This window comes from Caloenas nicobarica, chromosome 3 (genome assembly GCF_036013445.1).
Source record: "Caloenas nicobarica isolate bCalNic1 chromosome 3, bCalNic1.hap1, whole genome shotgun sequence".
Taxonomy (NCBI): domain Eukaryota; kingdom Metazoa; phylum Chordata; class Aves; order Columbiformes; family Columbidae; genus Caloenas; species Caloenas nicobarica.
In genome coordinates, this window is record NC_088247.1 from 44,276,460 (window position 1) to 44,295,819 (window position 19,360).

The window sequence follows — 19,360 nt, forward strand, 5'->3', positions numbered from 1 at the left end:
GCTAAACAATTCTATCAAACCAAACTGTATTTGGAAAGCTTTCTTATTTTCAAAATAAATGGAATTATGAATATGAGCTGAAGTGAAATTCAATATTTTTCTCCATCTGTTAAGAAAATAATGTTTTCTAAATGAAAAACTGAATTGAACTTCTCAATGTACCTTGGGAAACAAAAATCTAATGGTTGCCACAGTCTGTGTTCAACAAGAGGATATCTATCAATAGGTAAGCGAACTGAATATTCCATGCAACAAGTGAATTTCTTTAATTGCACTTTTTATTATCATGTTTTTGAAGAGGCAGTGTGAGATAGTTTCCCATATTGCAGTGATGTTTTCCATCCCATTAGGTGTTTATGAACATGTATTTTTTGATTACGACAGGTCAAAAGCTGCAATTTAAAAAAATTCACAGTCTAAAGATATCCTATACGTTTTTGTTTTATGATATAAATAAATAAATTCACGTGAATCCTCAGGAAGCAAAAGAAACATGGTCAGTTAATAATGATATTCTGAAGGGAAAACATCAAGCAATCCTAGAAGAAAGTACATAGATTTATTCTACAGGACAACTGTGAACTACATGTTTTGTTCTGAATTTTATTTTAGGAAAGAAAACTACAAAGAGTATTCTGTGATGGCCTGCGAATTTAAAGCAATGACCAACCACTTAAAAAAACCCCCATTATCTCCTTCATTTACAACCCCAAAGAATAGCATTTTTAGACTTTTGCAATGGTCCTTTATAAGTCAACTGTGATGTTAGAGAAAAAAACAAGATCAAATACAATTCACTGGACCTTGGAAAATATAGTCTGTTCTGTTCCTGTAAAAGAAAACAAATATAGATCCTAACAGAATGTAAACCACTGAACAGTATCAAGTCTGTTTGAGAATAATGTAATTACCATGAAATACAAAGTACAACTGATCAACAGGCAGCATTCACTGTCAGTGCACAATGCAGAAAAACCACAAATTATTATTAATTTTGCAATCATTACTCTTCATTACTAATAACTACTGTAGCTACACTGTTTCCTGACCAATGAATTCCTAAGAAGATAGGATCTTTTTAAATACTATTTCTAGTCAGCATATGGTTTCCATACTAAGCTGCTTAAATTGCATGTGACCAGAACCATTTGCCAGTATGGTTTGGTGCATCCTATAAAGAAAAGGTGCCTGAAGAATATGATTATTGTCTACAGTTTCACTGTGAACATATTGCACAAGATTATCCATTGCAGCCAAGAACGAACTGGCACATCTTGTAAAAGGAATGCAAGACCTAGGGGTCATTAGTAAATTAAGCATTTATTTTTCAATTTCTTGCCTGGAACAATCCCTAGGGATTGAAAGTAGCTGAAAACAGCTGAGCCAACCAAGCTTTTTGAGGGCAGAAGAGGAGCTAGGGCAGAGAGCATCTACGCTGACTTTAACATTATCTTATAACTTCTTCTTGTTTACAAGTGACCAGATATTGCCAGCCTTTGCAACGGTTAAATGACAGAATATAACATGACAAAAGGTGAGCTTTATCCTCTCAAGAAATCTTAACGTATTTTTAATATAATTTTAATATATACCCGAACTTCATTACATATGGTGAAAGCAGACACTGGCAAAAATCAAAAGTGGGCTGTGTTGCTTAAGTGGAAAGAGTGTGGTCCTGTTTCCCAAATCTGTGAATATGAGAACAATCATACTGTTGCTGCTGTTGTTTTGTGTGTGTGTGTGGGGTTTTTTGTGTGTATTTTTTGGGGGGTGTGTGGTTTTTCTTTTTCCTCTTCTGAATGGCTTTGAACTTCTCTTTTGAAATGTGTTTCTTTACTATTAGTGTAGCTATTTGATATCCATATACACTTTATGTAAAAATGAGATGTCAAGTTGCAATCATCTTACCCAGGGAAGCTATCAACTAGTCAATCTTGTGAAAAGACACAGCAAACTTTTTCTTTTTGACCTGGATAACATGTTAAAACATTCTAGCAGCTAACTGAAAGAGATTTTGACAGGTAAAGGCAAAAAGAATGATGGGTGGCTTTCCTTTCGTCAGTGCCCAAGAATGAGTTTAAAATGAGGAAATACAAGGAGATCACAAATTCTTACATAAGAAATAGCTAAGAATGCATAGGAAAATGGTTAGATATATTATACTTTTAATATGTTCACTTACATTGAAACAAGTTAGTTTTACAGTATTATCAACTTTTATGCCAATTTTAAAGAAAAAAAATAAACAATGTGCTGCTACTGACTGTGCAAACTTCTGTGACTGCAGAATGAACCAAATAACTTGTTAGGGCTACTCATTACAGGAAGGAACGTCATAGCCTGACATCAAGGAATATTAGGCCAATGTCAGGCTATGACATTCCTTCCCTATTAGCCTAATATTATTCCCATATCCCAGAGAGAAAGAAGTTTCAGTGTATTTTAATCAAAGACCAAAAAAAAAAAAATCTTAGAGTGAAATAAAAATTACAATTAAAAACATTATTTTAAACAATACAACTTTGAATTTCAGTTTCTGGTTTTACAAGTACAAATAAAGACGACATTTTCAAAAACGTATTTACTTTAAGATATGAATTGACTGAATAGAAATACTGCACTACCTTGCAGAAGGCTGCAATAGACTTCATTTAAGGAAAGAAGCTTAATCATATTACAAATATGACAACAGTTTCAAATGATATTAGTAAATGCATTTAGTATTTAATCAGAAATTTCATCAACAATGAAAGGGTAGGCTATAAGCAACACATTATCCTACAGTTTATCAGAGAATTTCCACAGAAGATTAGTAAGAAAAGGCACTAAATTTTACATTTACAGTAATTAAATCCATTACCAATTTTAACCTGAATAACTCTGAAATGTCTGAAACAAACATTGGCACCCCTGTCGGCTGTATTTGCGACCTCAGAGATCATTCTAGAAAAAGATCTGCTAACGCATTTTGCTTCTGGGAGTCCCATTACTAACATAGCTCAGCTCCTCAAAGTAGAACAAATATTCATGAGGCAGATTTCCAATGATAAACAGGACAAAACTAAGCATTGTTGCTTATCAAGTTGACATTCACGATAGATAGAAACAGTCCATAGGTTAGGGAAAAAAAACTCCATAAAAGTCCATCTTATTTTTCACAGGACAGCAGAAGACTGTTACTTGTTACCTCAGTGCTTTAACTATCAGAGCTCAAGAGACAAGCCAACAAATCTGAAATCCTTGGATCTGAGACTGATTTTCAGAAGGATAGTTGATAACAGAATTCAATCTATACCATATATTTTATACTTTCTGATTCATAATAAAACACTAGAAAATTCCATTAGGCTGTATACAATGTACAAGAGTACACAGAACTACAAATAGAAAATAGAACTACAAATCTAAAGCTGTGCAAAAACCATTTCTAGTGACACATAAAAAAGTAACTACCATAATAACAGAAACATACATCAAACTTCAAATGTTTTTCCTTTTTAAAGGTCAGGAAAAGTAAAAGTAAAAATAAATTGTTTAATGTTTCTGTCAACTTTTTATTTCAGTTTCCAATGGTTAACACTTAATTTAAGTCTAATATATAGGAATTCTGCTAAAAAAACAGAAGGCAACATTTTTCTATATTTCACAAGATATTTCTCTGTAAATTAACCTCTCCAAAATCTATTGTCCATCTAAATAACTCTTCAAAGTAAATTCCATAGCTCAGGATTCATTAAAACAGCAGGATCACTCTATACAGAACACATTTTTCTTTAACACGGCAATTGTTAGGACCACATCATCTCATGAAATTTGTCTGCAGCACTGAAGCAAGACTACTGAATAAAATATCCTATGAGAGAAATATGAAGAGTTTCATTCCATTCTCTGAGAAGTAATTTGCAAATATTTTTCCAAAGTAAAAAAAAATACTAATTATAAAAAATAGGGAACTTCAATATATGTTTGACATTTAATATAGTCTAATGTATTTGAATACACAGCCTCATTTTATTTTTATATTTTTTTAATGGCATGTCAAATATTAGATATGTTATTAGTAAAACAAAAATAAAATGAGAACTTGCTCTGAAATAATTAAATGTCAAACAAATGATTACATGTCAAATATTTGATGAATGTCCTCTAAAAATTAATTTCTAATCATTTAAAAACATTTGACAGACAATTAAGAGGATTAGTAAAATTACTTTCAAATTTTAAAGGCCAGCAAAGAATACAATGCTTTTAACTATTCTATTTTTCACTTTCTCCTGTGTGTTCAAGTAGCCTTCACTTACACTTGCTCTGTCTAGACTAGAACATGCAAGATTTGAGCATTACTTATTCTTGTAAGTCATGCACTGGATTTCAGATATTTCTAAACATCATTTTCATCCATTACAGGGAACGCTGTATACAGAATACAAAATAAGTATTGTATTACATTATCAAGATTATTCTCTTGCCAGGTATTAGTAAATTTCATGTCAAATGAAATGGCAAGACCGAATGGCCTGCAGTCTGATAATTTTGGGAACTGTGCCAATAGACGTCCCATTATACAAGATAGCTCTTGTCAGACAAACATGATATTATCATTATGGAGCTTAAATTAATCACTCTGCATCACACAGCCTTGATATAATACAGTTAGACTTCTGTCAGAAATTCCATTTGTATGGTATGGCACTGGGAATTTAGTACTACATAAAATGAACTTTACTTATTAAGGAGATTAAAATTAGGCAATGATGACCACAGAAATTAATTGTATATAGAAACTTTGACTTGACAGGATGTCTAATGAGGCTCTTCAGAGTTCAAATTTGACCCATGGATATTTCATATTTGTATTGGTAATCAAAAATTTAAAATGTGATTAAAGGTACAGTTTGGAAATCCAAAGCGCTCTGAAGGAACGCTAAATGCTTGCAAGGACAGATCAGTTCCACAGTGCCACTTGGCTCCCCTACAGTTTAAGCTTTGAGATATCTGGGAACAAAGAACATTGGTTGTGTTTTGAGAATGGATTTTAAAAAGAATCCTAAAAAGCTCTTACAAGTCACGTGTTTTATCATGTTAACACTCAATTTATTGCAGAAGATGTATCTGATTTATAGTACAAGGTGTAAGAACTGCTGTGCCAGGTCAGACTGAGTCTGTCTAGAGCAGTCTCTCTGAAGAGCAAATGCCTAAGGAAGAGTATGTATCGATGCTCTTCCCAGTATATTCTCTTGGCTACCAGAAATTTGTCATTAAGAGACATACTGAGTAGCTTTATGTACCCCTAATAACAATTCACTATTATTTAAATGAATAAGAACTTTCACAGTGAAAAAATCTGAATTAGTGAAGAGAACCAGCATGAGATCCCAGGTCTAGTGTAGTAGGCAGGCCAATTCAGACATCAAGAAATATACATATCAGTGCTATATACATGTCAAAAATTTCTGCTGAAGCATAAGCAGAAATTCAGGCCTCACTCAATTCTCTGCATCACATTAAAAACATTTCACAACAGCTGGTCCTTCTTGTCCACAAAAACTATGAATGTATTACTGCAGTGTTTCCAACAACTCTGACTTGGTCTGTTCCAAACCGTACTTGCTGCAGTAACAAGGTGGGATTTTTTGTTTGTTTGTTTGTTTTTGTTTTCCTGACTGTTTTAATGGTAGAAAACTGAACAGTTATAATTCCTGGTGACAGTCACTTATGCCTATATACGTAGGTATATATGTAGGCTCTGTCTGTATGCCTATACGGTGCTGAAGTTCCTTAGCCAGTAAATCTTTCCAGTATTAGAAGTACCAGTGGAGAAGCAAATTTCTACACTTTCAGGTTACCTGAATGTAGATGTGTATTTCACTTGTTTCAGGTAGTGCTATTCCAGCCTTAGGTGTTTAATAACGGGATGGGTTTATTTTGGGCAGCAGGAAAAGAAAGTTAAAGGAAAAAAAAAAATTTATCACCTTGTATCCAGCTTGGCTTTGCTATACCTTGTGTCTGTACCTGTTGCACTTTGAAATCTTTAGAAATTTTAGTGCAGAAAGTTCCTATGACAAAATATGCGATCATAAAACCCTTTGGTAAGATGCACATACATTACTGCTGCTGCTACAGTCATGTCTGTTAGAAATATTTACTGTTAAGAAAGAAAAAAAAGTTTAGACTGAGCAATAGCAGTTTTAATAACAATGCCCCACATGCTCTAATCACTAAAATCTTTGGTATACTCATAAGTCTTAATATGCGAGACTTAATTGCTCAGCAAAATGTTGCTAGCATATTACTCACTTTATGATTATTGATGATTGTTTATGCAGAGTTGCTGCCTTGGCAGAGTATATATTTTTTTGATTAGTATTCTTATTGTGATAACCATATACACATAAAAATAGGCCTCAGGCATGTATGATATGACATAATATCTAATCATATATATATAATTATTATCATATATAATTATTTCAATACATGATATGCATTTTTATTTTAAACAGCAACAAGTTTTCTATGAACAGAGAACACATATTAGATTTCCTTTATATCTTAAAAACTTTCAGGTAACAGAGACAGAACCAAGGAAATAACTAGTTTTTATGGTAAGAAAAATTAAAATAATTTAACTTTGTTTGTTGAATGAATCCTGAAAGTGGACAAATGGAAGTATGTAGGGAAAAGTTATTGGTGATGTTTTGCCACACACTTCAGTATGACTAGGCCTTCACTCTATCTATTTTTATTATTCCCATTACTAATTTATTTATGTGCATCAATGAAGAAGCCCTTAAGTAACCTGGAGTATATAATTTGTATAATAATAATAATAACAGTAATAACAACAACATTTTTCTCCAAGATCTACATCCTATTTACAAGCATAAGAAGGAAAATATGAATTTGCATTAATGTAAAATGTGCATATCACATGTACTGATCATTGGAAGAATTTAATGAATTATTCTGTCTCTTGACAGTCATTGTCTAAGACTCAAAGCAGCAACAAGAACATTATGTGAACTCTGCTGGAGAACACAGTTCTCTCTCATTCATTGCTAAGGTCTTCACACCTCTTCCTTCTTATCAGTCCCCAGTTATAAATTTGTTCTGTTATTAGGAGTCATACTTCTTGGTCTTGCTTTCCAAGAAAATAATTACCAGCTTTGTAACTGCATTTGGCCTCATCTTTCATGCTCTTCCTAGGTACTAATTCTTAAGAACTTTTCAAATTCTATTGGGAAAGATTCCATAATTTCCCACATTACACTTTAATGCTTCAAGTTACCCAGTAAGATCTAAGAACACGTGGAAGTGTGTATACCATTCAGGTCACAATGAGGTGGTTTCCACAGCTTTTCCTGAAAAAGCATGATGCTTACAGTTTCATGTTAAAAGCAAAGAGTAGTTTCCCCACGTAAGAGTTCAAATTCCCTTGGGAATTTGCTTAGAATAATAAGTACATTTCACAAGAACATATCTACTGACAATATTTCATTCACATTTTGTATTAATAGCATTTAAAGCTAATCTTACAACTTGAATATTCATTTTCATTACCTCTTCCTTTACCAATTGCTTTCCCACTAACTACATCATGACGCTACGCGATCACTGCTTTCAGTGAAGGTGAACTCCTCCATATCTAAGCCATTTCTTCAGTGAAAAATCGGAGAGATTTTCTACTTCATGGAAGCTTCCCAGTGGATTCTACCAGGCAATTCTCTGAATAAGCCAAAGACTGCTCTCCTAAAGATCACAGTCCTAACTCTCGTTATTTACTGTCACAACTTTCCTCTGAATACTGAGCTTAATCACTGCAACCAAACTTGCCATTCATGGCAAAGTTGCCTCCCATTCTCCCCTCTTTGAGCAGGAAGCCAAGTAGGGGCCTGTTTGGATTCAAAAGCTGTATCTGAATGCAGTCTATGAACCTCATAGATTGCCTGAATAATTCTACCATCCCAGAAGATGGTTGAAATCTCCTCTCAAAATGAAGGCGTGCCAGCAGGAGACTTCTGCCAGCAGCTCCTAGTAAGTCACATCCACCACCTCCCCATGAACGGCTGGTCCAAAACAGACCTCAACCACAACCTCCCTGTCTGTTTCTTCCTGCTCTGATCCTCATCCAGACGAGAGCTGCATGTAGCTGTTTCACTGTGGAGCTCTGCCCAGCCGAAGATCTACCAGGGACCACAACTCCATCTCCTCCTCCTCCCTCTCTGTCCTTTCCAATATGGTACATAGGATGCGTTGCCTCAGAGATGCAATCTGCCTGCTACATCCGCAAGTGATAAGTATTATATCACATCAAAACACATTCATATTACACATTACCTTCTGAGGCAGTCAGAAATGCTACAAACACAATTGATTCTTCTTTTTTGCTGTAGTTTAGACTATCATAGAATCATAGAATGTCCTGAGTTTGAAGGGACTCACAAGGATCATCGAGTCCAACTCCTGTCCCTGCATATGACAACCCCACAGGTCACACCATGTGTCTGAGGGCGTTGTCCAGTCTCTTCTTGAACACTGTCAGGCTTGGGGCCGTGACACCTCCCTGGGGAGCCTGTTCCAGTGCTCCACCACCCTCTGGGTGAAGAACCTTTTCCTAATGTCCAACCTAAACCTTCCCTGGCACATCTTCCTGCCATTCCCTCGGGTTCTGTCGTTGGTCGCTAAAGAGAAGAGTTCGGCACCTGCCCCTCCTCCTCCCCTTGTGAGGAAGCTGTAGATCATAATGAGGTCTCCTCTTAGGTCTCCTCCAGGCTGAATAAAATACCTAATATACCTTTTAAAATGCCTTTTACTACGACTCTAGGATTCCCAGCTCAAGCTGAAGAGCTGTCAGGGAAGAGGCAAGCCAAAACCAGGATACCCTGGCAAGCCAAATTCACCCCCTCATGGAAACGGACAGCTGACTGAATGCATTCTTTGGCAGGTAGCATATGATCTAAAGATGATAAGACAACTACTTTAAGGAACAGACAATGAATCTATTAAAAAAATACTGATTTCAAATGCACTTTTCATAATTAAAAAATAAATCAAAAGGGAATCTCTCCTTGCTAGTATCACAAGTCTTATACTACTTAAGATGTCAGTGTCTTTTACATTAAGGAAAAGAAGCAGCCAACACTGGTGCATCCTTCATATTATTCTATGTTTAAAGACTTCTTGTCATAACGTCTACTCATTACTTAAAAAAAAAAAAAAAAGATAAAAGATTCAGGCATTTCCAATGGAGAATAATCACATCTCTCATAGATGACTACACTTCCTGTAGTGGTAGTTTTTAAATGTTTCAGGGAATTCCCAGTGAAATTTATTGAGCAAAATAACCACTTAATTTAGCGACACTTTGCTGGGAATCTTTCAGTTATTTTAATTGTTATTTATTACTTTACCTTTCTAAGATTCTGAGGTAGCATAATGAGAACTGTAGTTTCTGTCTGTATTATAGTATGTGAAATGGTTCTTCACAATACCACTCATGCTTCTGCAATTACATTTTTGTAACATACAAGTCCATAAACCTTCTGAGCAAAAGAAGTATTTTTGCTATTGTAATAATGCAGAAAATAGTCAAAAGGATCAAAGATTCCCATGAAATATAGGAGAAGAAATAATTTGCTTTTAATTACAATGAAGATCAATTTGCTTTATTACAAACGTTAGAAAACTTCTGTTGTCCTAAAGCAAAGTTAGCTTGCCTACGATCTTTCACACAGATCAACATTTGGAACTACAATCCTCAAACAATTCAAAATTTTATTTAGAACATATGCTGGGACTCTTAACAATTGTATGTGGGCTGGGGAAGCAGGAGACAGAAGAAAGAACAAGGAAAGTCGCTTTTTTACTCAGTGTGCCCCAGATTTCAGTGTGATGCATAAATACTCTTAGAAAAAGAAGTTATTTCAGATATGTAGTCAACCAACCTATAGGGCAACTTATCTACCACTCTTAATTTGCACTATAAATGCTGCCTTAATGACTATCCAAGCACAGGTAGCAATAACCTGTATTCCCAATAGGTTTGGAACTTTTCTCTGTGACATTCCTGTGATTCCCATCAACATAAGAATATGCTTTCTAATTAATTTAATCACAGAATGAAGAGAAGAATGAAATATGCAGCAGTATTTTTCACCAAAACGCAGACTGAGTTTGACGACTAGTTCTTTGACAGATGCCTCACATAATATGCACTGCTGAAATAAGCATATAATTTTTCCTAACTTCTTTAGCAATAATTTTGAGTGTCTAAATAAGCACTGGTACTTTCAATAGCTTAAAATATTTTTTTTTTCTGTGTTAGCATTAATAAACTAATATTATTTTTAAAAACCTAAGAGTTTCAGATTTTGTTTTAATTTTGTTAATTACCAGTGTTACAGCAGAAACATGAGATCTCCGGGTTCAGGTTTTATGTTATTTTTCTAATGCAGCAGATATTAACATCCACTAGAAAAAAAGGGGCTTTCTAATATGCAATTTTATGAAATATATGGACATCAATTTGTGAATTAGTATAGTTTTTAAAAAAATTATTATAGCTCTCAGAAGCATCCCAACAGAAAGAACACTTGACCCTGATTTTTAAAAAATCTTCTCTAAAATAGAATTTTCTCTAAACTTCAGAAATTTGAATTTACCAATTGTAACATCTATGCTCCATTCACAAATGCTAAGTCTGAATGAATCCTTTCACATTTTCTTCAGATGTATAAAATAAAAGAACATATTTATTAAATCTAAAGACAGACACAGAATCTAAAACCATCACACAATTTCTAATTCTCAGAGGCCCAAAATATTTAAGAGTTTATCGATACATTTGCAAGTGGGAGAAGGTTTCTTACGCATACACTACATTTTTTTCCAAAGAATAAGTATCTCCTCTATGTTCTGCTATTTAGTTGGGGAGAGAGAAAGAACATTATTTTTCAAGGAATATTAATTAACAAGACACTATAAACTCTAATCTTCAGACCTCAATTAATATCACCAAATGTAAATGTCAGATGTGACAATGAATTAAGAACTGTTTTAAAAACATTCTCTCAGCAGAAATACTTGCATATTGCTTGAATAGATGAAAAGAAGTTGTTGCACACCAAGTTGCTTCTGTATGATATATATTAGAAAAAAATTTGGAGGGTCAACTAACAATTCATACAAAGACAGAACTGTTAGCACAAAAATGTACACAGTTTCAGCTGGCAAGTACTTGGCCACTGCTCAACATAGTAGTAATTTATGATCCATCTACATACTTTTAAACAAGATCAGGTTAAGGGGGCTGAACCCCTGTGAAATTCAAATGGCTATCCCACTTCTGACTCCGAAGTAGATTACTTTTTGATTGCCCACCGTTATTTGGTTCATGAGGAGAGTCAGACGGTTTTGGGAAGGTGGTAAATGTACAGGCTAGCTTAGATTAATACTTTAGGACAGTTTTCTGAGTCAAAGAGTGGACAGTAGCAGATGCTTAGGGAAAAAGTGCAAAAATCAGGAGATATGCACTCTCCCAGCTTGCAGCAGCTGGAGGTTTAGGGACTTCCTGAGCTGCAGATTACATGAAGACTACTGTCAAGCAGTATGAGGTGCATAAAGCACAACATATTGTCAGCTTTTGTTCAAAAAACTAGAAGTTACAGCACTTTTATTTTCCTTCACCATTACTCTTTCCTTTCCTCTACTCAGTTCAGCAATTCCACACAATCCTTCAGAGCAAAATATATCTTCCCAGAAGCTCAAAAATGCTTCATCTAGTCTCATCTTGGACTGTCATGTAAAAACATCAATTCTAGGATTGTAAAGACTACCAACATAAATTATTCACTTACCTGTTTTTCAGCTTGTCCATAATCCGATCCTCGGGGTGACAAAAAGTGACAAATATGACCATTGTTTTTTGCTTTTTCTCGAAGTCCCATAGCAGTTCGTACTGTGGCATTTCTAGCATGAACAAACACCATCACCTTAAAATAAAAAGAAAAAGGGCTGATGAGAAATAAAAAAAGTCTTAATCAAGTAATGAAAACACTTTAATTACAAAATATTCCCTGTAGGAATGAAAAAAAAAAGTTAATACACAACATACTGATGAAAACTAATGTTGCTTTAGGGAAATTAAAAGGTGATGCTGCCTAAATTGTATTTAATATTTTCAAAGAGCTTTTGAGAAGGTTCTCTTTTTAAAATTCTTTCGTCTTTAAAAGATAGGAAACGATTGTTGGCAATAAACAGTTCACTTTCACAAAGTAGGGAGATTATCATCGATGTAAAAAGTTGTGTTATTTGACACATCCTAAATGCTCTGGAAACCAAATAGTGAGGTGATAACTTTCCTGGTGGTGTGACTTGACTGTGTGAGACAGCTGAAACATGGGAAAATTTGAGTGCCAGGCTCTTGAGTGAATGGCAAATACCGTTTTGCAAGTCCATCTAATTTTAATTGAAAATGTGACCACGGAGTTACAGTTCTTTTTTAAGGTAGTTTCAGTTGAATTTTTAGACTCGTATTTTAAATTCCAGAGAATTGTGGGTTTAATTTTGGCCTTTTGGTACCATCATGCTTGTATCATCTTGCAGTGTATAACTGAATTATGTTAAATTAAACACTATTAAGAAAGTTATCTGTATTTAGGGTATAATTAAACAAGTTATCGTCTCTGTTCTTAATTTGGAAATTCGTAATTTAATTACAAATATATAATGTATATATAATTACATATAAAATTAGACAGTGATTGTGAATTTATATAAGTTTATAATTAAAACCACACAAATTACGTCAGGTGACGATTCAGAGATAAAAAGAGAAACAATATGTGCATAACTATTTGCTAACTGGGAGCAATTACTCCTTACCTGTTTTAACTCATTTGATACATCTTTCCATCATCAATTTAGTAATGACTGCTACAATTATTAGTTTTCATCTGAGTAGAAATATTCTCAGATAAATGTCACAGTTAGCAACATACCAATTTTATCTAACTTAAAAGCAACATACTGGCAAAGTCCTTTTAAAATTTCTTCAAAGAGTAAGAGAACCACAACATAACAAAAGTACAGTGTATGCCCCCACTTGTCTTCATTAATTGTTTAAGGATTACTAAGATTTTTTTTTCTGTAGAAAGCCTATATAAAAATGTATAACTACTCTAAACAGTGATTTCCTATATGTGACTTGATATACTCAAAGCAGAGCTCCTCTTAACTCCATTGAAGTCATCTCTGTACATCATCAAATGTTTGTAAAGAGCCAGCCCTACCTTAAAAATTGACACACAAAACCTTGCTAAATGTTTTTCCCCCAATGAAGTTAGTAAGCATTTACCAAATACATTGTGAGACAGCAATGAAGTCTTAAGAGGGTTAATTTGGCCTGTCCTAAGTGTGTCAGGGAATATTATATTTCAGTGGCAAAATCTCTGTGCATTAAATTATGCAAATAACCTAGGAAAAGTAATTTAGAATAGAGAGAAGCGGTTCCACAGCTACAAGCTGTGTAATTAGATCTGTACTCTGCAGTTCAAAACCAGCTCTGGTGTATATAGCCCTAGTGCTGAAAGCGTCTGCTGCTGCTCTCCTGCAACAAAAGCCTTTAAATAATAAAACATATACAAGAAAGAAGAAAGCAAATGTCTCTAGCTAGGTTACCTACCCAGAATTTTCTTAAAGTATGAAACAAATCAAACGCTTTCACCAAAGACTATGTTGAAAATTCACAAGAGGAAGTGCTTGCATTCCCCAGGTGATGCGTATTCCAGGTTGTCATCTTTCTGAAATGTGTTAGTGCGTCACCAAAGCACTGAAAAGCTTGCTATTATTCAAAATATCTATGAGAATGAGTACTTTTCTGTTATCAGAGGCACGTAACTAGAGGCTAGTAGGACTTATATTTTCACTTAGAGGAGAAAGAAAAAAGACACCAAGTATATAGGTAACATAAGTGTCTAAAATAATTCATGAAAAATTATAATCAGGTACTTGAAATCCCTTGAAACACCTTTCTTCAACCTGAGACAGTAAAGATGCTTGAGCTAACTTTTGCTATTGGAAAATGTGTCTTTCAAACTAACCTTCTCTATGGTAACTCCAAAATGATGCATTCATCTTTTTGGAGAAGCACACTGACTCTTTTGGGTATCTTTTCCATTTTGGTTTTAGAGTGCTGGTCACTCAAATGCTTGAGTTTAGCATCGCTGTTTTATTTAACACCTTGCGGACAGAAGTCCTGGGTTTTGCAACCCACTTTGCATCCCATCTTTCAAATAAATTAATATGAATTAATGTATTTAATGCAATACCCACGTTAATACTGTAGTTTAGAGACAAGTATCTATACTTCATTTTAGTTTCAAGACATTGTTTGGCTTCACCCAACTAAATCATAGAATCACAGAATGGTTTGGGTTCGAAGGGACCTTAAAGATCATCTAGTTCCATTCCCCTGGTCTTTCTCTAGACCAGGTTGCTCAGAGCCCCATCCAACCTGGCCTTGGACACTTGCAGGGATGGGGCATCCACAGCTTCTCTGGGCAGCCTGTTCCAGAGCCTCACCACCCTTATAACATGTTCTTTTATGTGACATCCAGTTCTTGGTCTGGGTTTTATTTCTACTGAAAATGAACAGTTAGGGATATGGATCAACAGATCAATAATAACAACAACAAAGACATCTATAATGCTGCATCAGCTAATCCGTACTGTAATGTGATGTGATATAATATATTTTGAACTCTTGATAATTACCATTAATTGCTGTCTCTGCTAAGTTTTGATTTAATTATGCACTCAAATTACTTCTGATCATTTCCATTTAAACAAAACCTAGGATGTTCGAAAAAACCTTTGCAGAATCTAATTAAAAAAATATTTAACATAGCTATTTATCTAATTATATTTCTATTTAGATATACCAGCTTTAAAGGGTGATGACTCCTATTTAGTTTACAGATACTTTTACTATTGTAATGTGCACTTGCTCATTTATTTATCTGGAACAATACTACTTTTTAAAGGGATCTGTCCAATAATTTCAATTTTTGTATTGCTCTTAATGTAGAAACTTATTTTTTACTTCAGATGTGCCCACCCTAATGAATATTGTATCACACAGTCCCATCTCCTTTTTATTATTGCTCATGAAATTCTATGTAAAAAAGCCATGGTAAAGACATTGTATTGGAACTACTTTCTTAATTTTCTTCCTATCTGCTTTTCCTTCATTTAGCCTTTCGTATTCTAAATCTACCCATTATCATACACATTCTGAAATACTAATGTCTTTCTCATTGTTCATTTTCATTTCTCTTACACTTCTTGATGCACCTTCTGCTCTGTCTTCTCTGACTTGATACAATCTTTATTGTTTTATTTTCTTCCATTTTTCTTGTCTTTCCTGTATGTATGTTATATCATCTCTAGCAAAAGATCTTCACACTTAACCACAGACTTTTAAACACAGAACTTGTGGGAACTACTACTTTTTTTTTTCCTAGGCCTCATAAATATGTAACATCTTCATCTTTGGTGCAAACACATCAAATAGTATCAACAATACATAGAGATATTTTAACATACCTATTTACTGTTTTGATACAATTTCTAGGCATTCTGAAAACTTACTGCCTCACTGATTTTCAAGTGGCATAATATGGTTTCAAAGGTGTGCAGAAGCCCCTATGAAAGGTAGATTCCACCACAAAAAATGGCTTTACTACAATCAGTTATTGAATTGACTTGTTACAATTATATCTAACAGGACATTTTAGCGTGGGGTGACCAAGGAATGCTTCTTTAACTAGAAGTGGATGATTTTCTTCCTCATTTTCTGACTTATTTTTCCTTTCGTTTTAACTTTAAAACCTCGACTGAGTCCTGCTAGTCAGGTTACAGACATGGTTTTCTTGTCCTTTTTGAAGACAAGGATGGCACCTGCTGTGTTTCAGTTCTCAGGAACCTCCCCTGATCCCGGGGTCTTTCAAGGATTATCATAAGTGGCTCTGCAACGCCATCGGCCACAGCTCCTTCAGCATGTGTGGGTCTCTCCAATCAAGTTACAAAGATTTATGTCAGAGTAAGTGTGAAGATAAGTCTTTGCTCCCACCTTTCTCATTTGTCCCAGGGACCTTGGGATTCCTGTAGGCAAATCTTACCAGCAAAGACTAAGGCAAAGAGGACACTGAGTAGCGTAATGTTCTGCGTGACATTTGTCATCAAGTTTCCTGCCTCATTCAGCAAAGAGCCATCATTTTCCCTAGTGATCATCTTGCTGCTGCTGTACTTATGGAAGCCCTTGTTGTTGCCCTTTACACCCCTCACCAGATTCACCCCTAGATGAGGTTAGGTTTCCTAATCCTACTTCTGCATGCTTGGACAGTGCCTTTATATTCCTCCTGGGTCTCCTGTCCCTGCTTTACCCTCCCATAGGCTTCCTTTTCATGTCTGAGTTTTGTCAGGAGCTTCTTTCTCACCACACTGGCTTTAGGCCACCTTTGCTTGATTTCCTGCACACCAGGATGGACCATTCTTGAGCTTGGCAGATGCAATCCCTGAAAATCAACCAGCTCTCCTGGACCACCTGTCATAGGATTCTTCCAAGCAGATCCCTGAGCAGGCCAAACTGCTCTTCTGATCCTAGAGCTGTGGTCTAACTTTTTGCCTTGTTCCCTCCATCAGAATCCTGAACTCTGCCATCTCATAGTCACTGCAGCCAAGGCTTCTCTCAGCATTCACATCCCCAACCTGTCCTTCCCTTTTTGTAAGTTCAAGGTCCAGCACAGCATCAACCCTCATCATCTCTTTAATCATCTGTGCTAGGAAGCTACCATGGATGCACTCCAGAAACTTCCTGGATTGTTTTTGCCCTGTTGTATTGTCTCTCCAGCAGATATTGGGGTGGTAAAGCACCCCAGGAAGGCCATGGACAGTGAACACGAGGCTTCTAGTTGTATGAAGAAGACTTCATCTACTTTATTCCTGACCAGTGGGTCTGTAGCAACTCCCACGACAATGTTGCTCACGTCTGTCTGCTGGCTAATCCTCCTTCTGAGCTCTCAGCTGGCTCATCATCCCTGCCTAGACAGAGCTCCAGGTACTCCAGCTGTGCTCTCACATGCAAACAAGTTTCTTGCCATCCTGGCCTGACCTTGCTCAAGAGTCTGTTTCCACCCATTGCAGCACTCAGTCACGTGAGCTATTGCATCACATCTCTGATTTCGATATGGATCATAGCTCAGCAACTGCATGCAGACCCCCAATTTCTCCTTTTTGTTCCATATGCTGCATGTCGTAGTGCACTGGTATTTCAGAGAGGCACTCAGTTATGCTCATGTTAAATGTGACATTGTGTCTTCTGCCACTATGTAAAGGTGAAAACTATCAGGGTTCGGTGTAATTTCCAATCAAAGCTACGGATAAAGTAGTTCTGCCCCCCTGTGTAAAAAGTACTTGCCCATATGAAACTTCATCCCTTTATACCTATACAAGTTATATACATTTTCCACTAATGCATGCTGATTGGTTTGTCTGATTTAATTTACATTAGGAAGTACTAAATTAGTAATTAATTTAAAAATGGCAAGCACTTGTGTTTATGATCTTGACTTTTTATACTTTGAATTATATCAGATGGCCTATAAAATAAATGCTCAGTTGTAGAATCAGTGGTTAAATATGGATTCTGGACACTAAAGGAAACCAGTTTCAGAACAGTATAATGGGATCTATGCTATCTTCAATTTGTAGCATTAGCCAAATACATGACAAAATGCAGAGGAAAAATGAATAGAGTGAAAATTAAAGTAGAGGGTAAATACTCAATAAGACAAACAAACAATACTTTACAGACTCGTAGAGGTAGTAGAAATTATTCTGAATTTTAATTGACAGGATAGAAATAGAAATACCAATCTCTATTCTTGTATAGAAAATTATTCAAGAATAGCTAGCCTATTACTATGCAAATATATGTCATTAGGCAGTAACAATTGCATTTTTGCAGATGCCAATGGACTTGAACGACAATTATTATTCAAAATTATAAGCAGCTTTTCACTGCATCTTTTTTTAGAAAAGCAAGATCACGCAATAATTTGTTTCAAGCATTTCCCTTTGTCCTGTTCTGACATTAACTATTTTGACTTTGTACAACAAAATATGTTCCTACATTACCATAAATTATATTTTTTTACAAATATCACTCCAGAATAAGAGTTGTCATGTCTACCATATCTCTTATGTTTCCAAAACTATTTACGTTTGTATGTATACCATCCAGAATATGAAAAAATAACTCAACAGACAGTAGTGATAAGCAGATTCTATTCAGCTTTACTGAAGGAAAGAAACATGGAGGATACTGGAGAAATCTTCATATCTATTCCAATTCCTTTTACTTAAGTAAAAAGATGAAGAAAATTGCCACGTCAGCCTCTATATTTTCTGGATTTGTAAATAAACCTACTAAACAATTCAAGAATGTAGCAGTCAGGTTTTCTAGCTTATTTCTTATCAGTATTGATTTAAAACCCCAGACATTTATTCCAGACTTTTTTTTTTTTTTTTGCTTCTAATCATTAGGTTTTCTACATCATCTGAAAAGTGAAGAAATGTCTTCAAGTATAAGCAATGGTTTTATATAATATGAATCTTAATAAAGTTACGAAGAATTTAAATTTTGCAATAGTTTGCAAATGAGTAAACTGTGCTAGAACAATTAGAATGTCCCTTGTAAACCCATAACCTAGGCCTTCTCAAGATATCCTTTCCTAAATAAGAATATTATAAATACCTCATGATTAAATACATGAGAGTATACAAATGGAACATATTCTGGAGTCATTTCTTCAGTAACCAAAAAGACAACTATCAACACCACAATGCTACATATGTGAGAAATCTCATCTCATATTCTGGAAAGGGAATAGAAGTAGAAAGTCAAAAGGAATTTTTCTGATGCATTGTAGTGTCTTAATAAAGAATAAAGATAAAGAATATTTCCCATTCTCATGGATTCCTCAAAATAACTTGTTTTCTACAGCATTCTATATTACTGTGTATTTCGAATTAAAACCCACTAATGACATCTATTAAAAAATCTGTGATAGGCAGAAGGTCTTGGTGGATAGTAGTTATCTTGTTACATATTGAATAATTTACAGAAGTTTTAACAATAATCAAGAAGTTTATTAGTTGATACTATTTATTGTGTTAAACTAAGCACACAGCTTCATTTCTTTCAAGGCTACAGAGTTTTCAAAAGCTTTGGACCACTGACAATCCTCAACATGTCTTCTGGAATATCATTTATCCTTGTCATTACATTCTTACTGAAGAA

At 35.0% G+C, this 19,360-nt stretch overlaps 1 protein-coding gene across 2 annotated transcripts in view; it reads right to left on the minus strand.

The window, feature by feature from the left end:
• The window catches only part of ASCC3 (activating signal cointegrator 1 complex subunit 3), a 267,227-nt gene that overhangs the window by 123,559 nt on the left and 124,308 nt on the right, over positions 1-19,360 (minus strand). For both annotated transcript variants that reach the window (XM_065631955.1, XM_065631954.1), the window contains exon 14: positions 11,856-11,990. In XM_065631955.1, the coding sequence (XP_065488027.1) occupies positions 11,856-11,990 (135 nt within the window). The remainder of the gene's footprint in view (positions 1-11,855; positions 11,991-19,360) is intronic.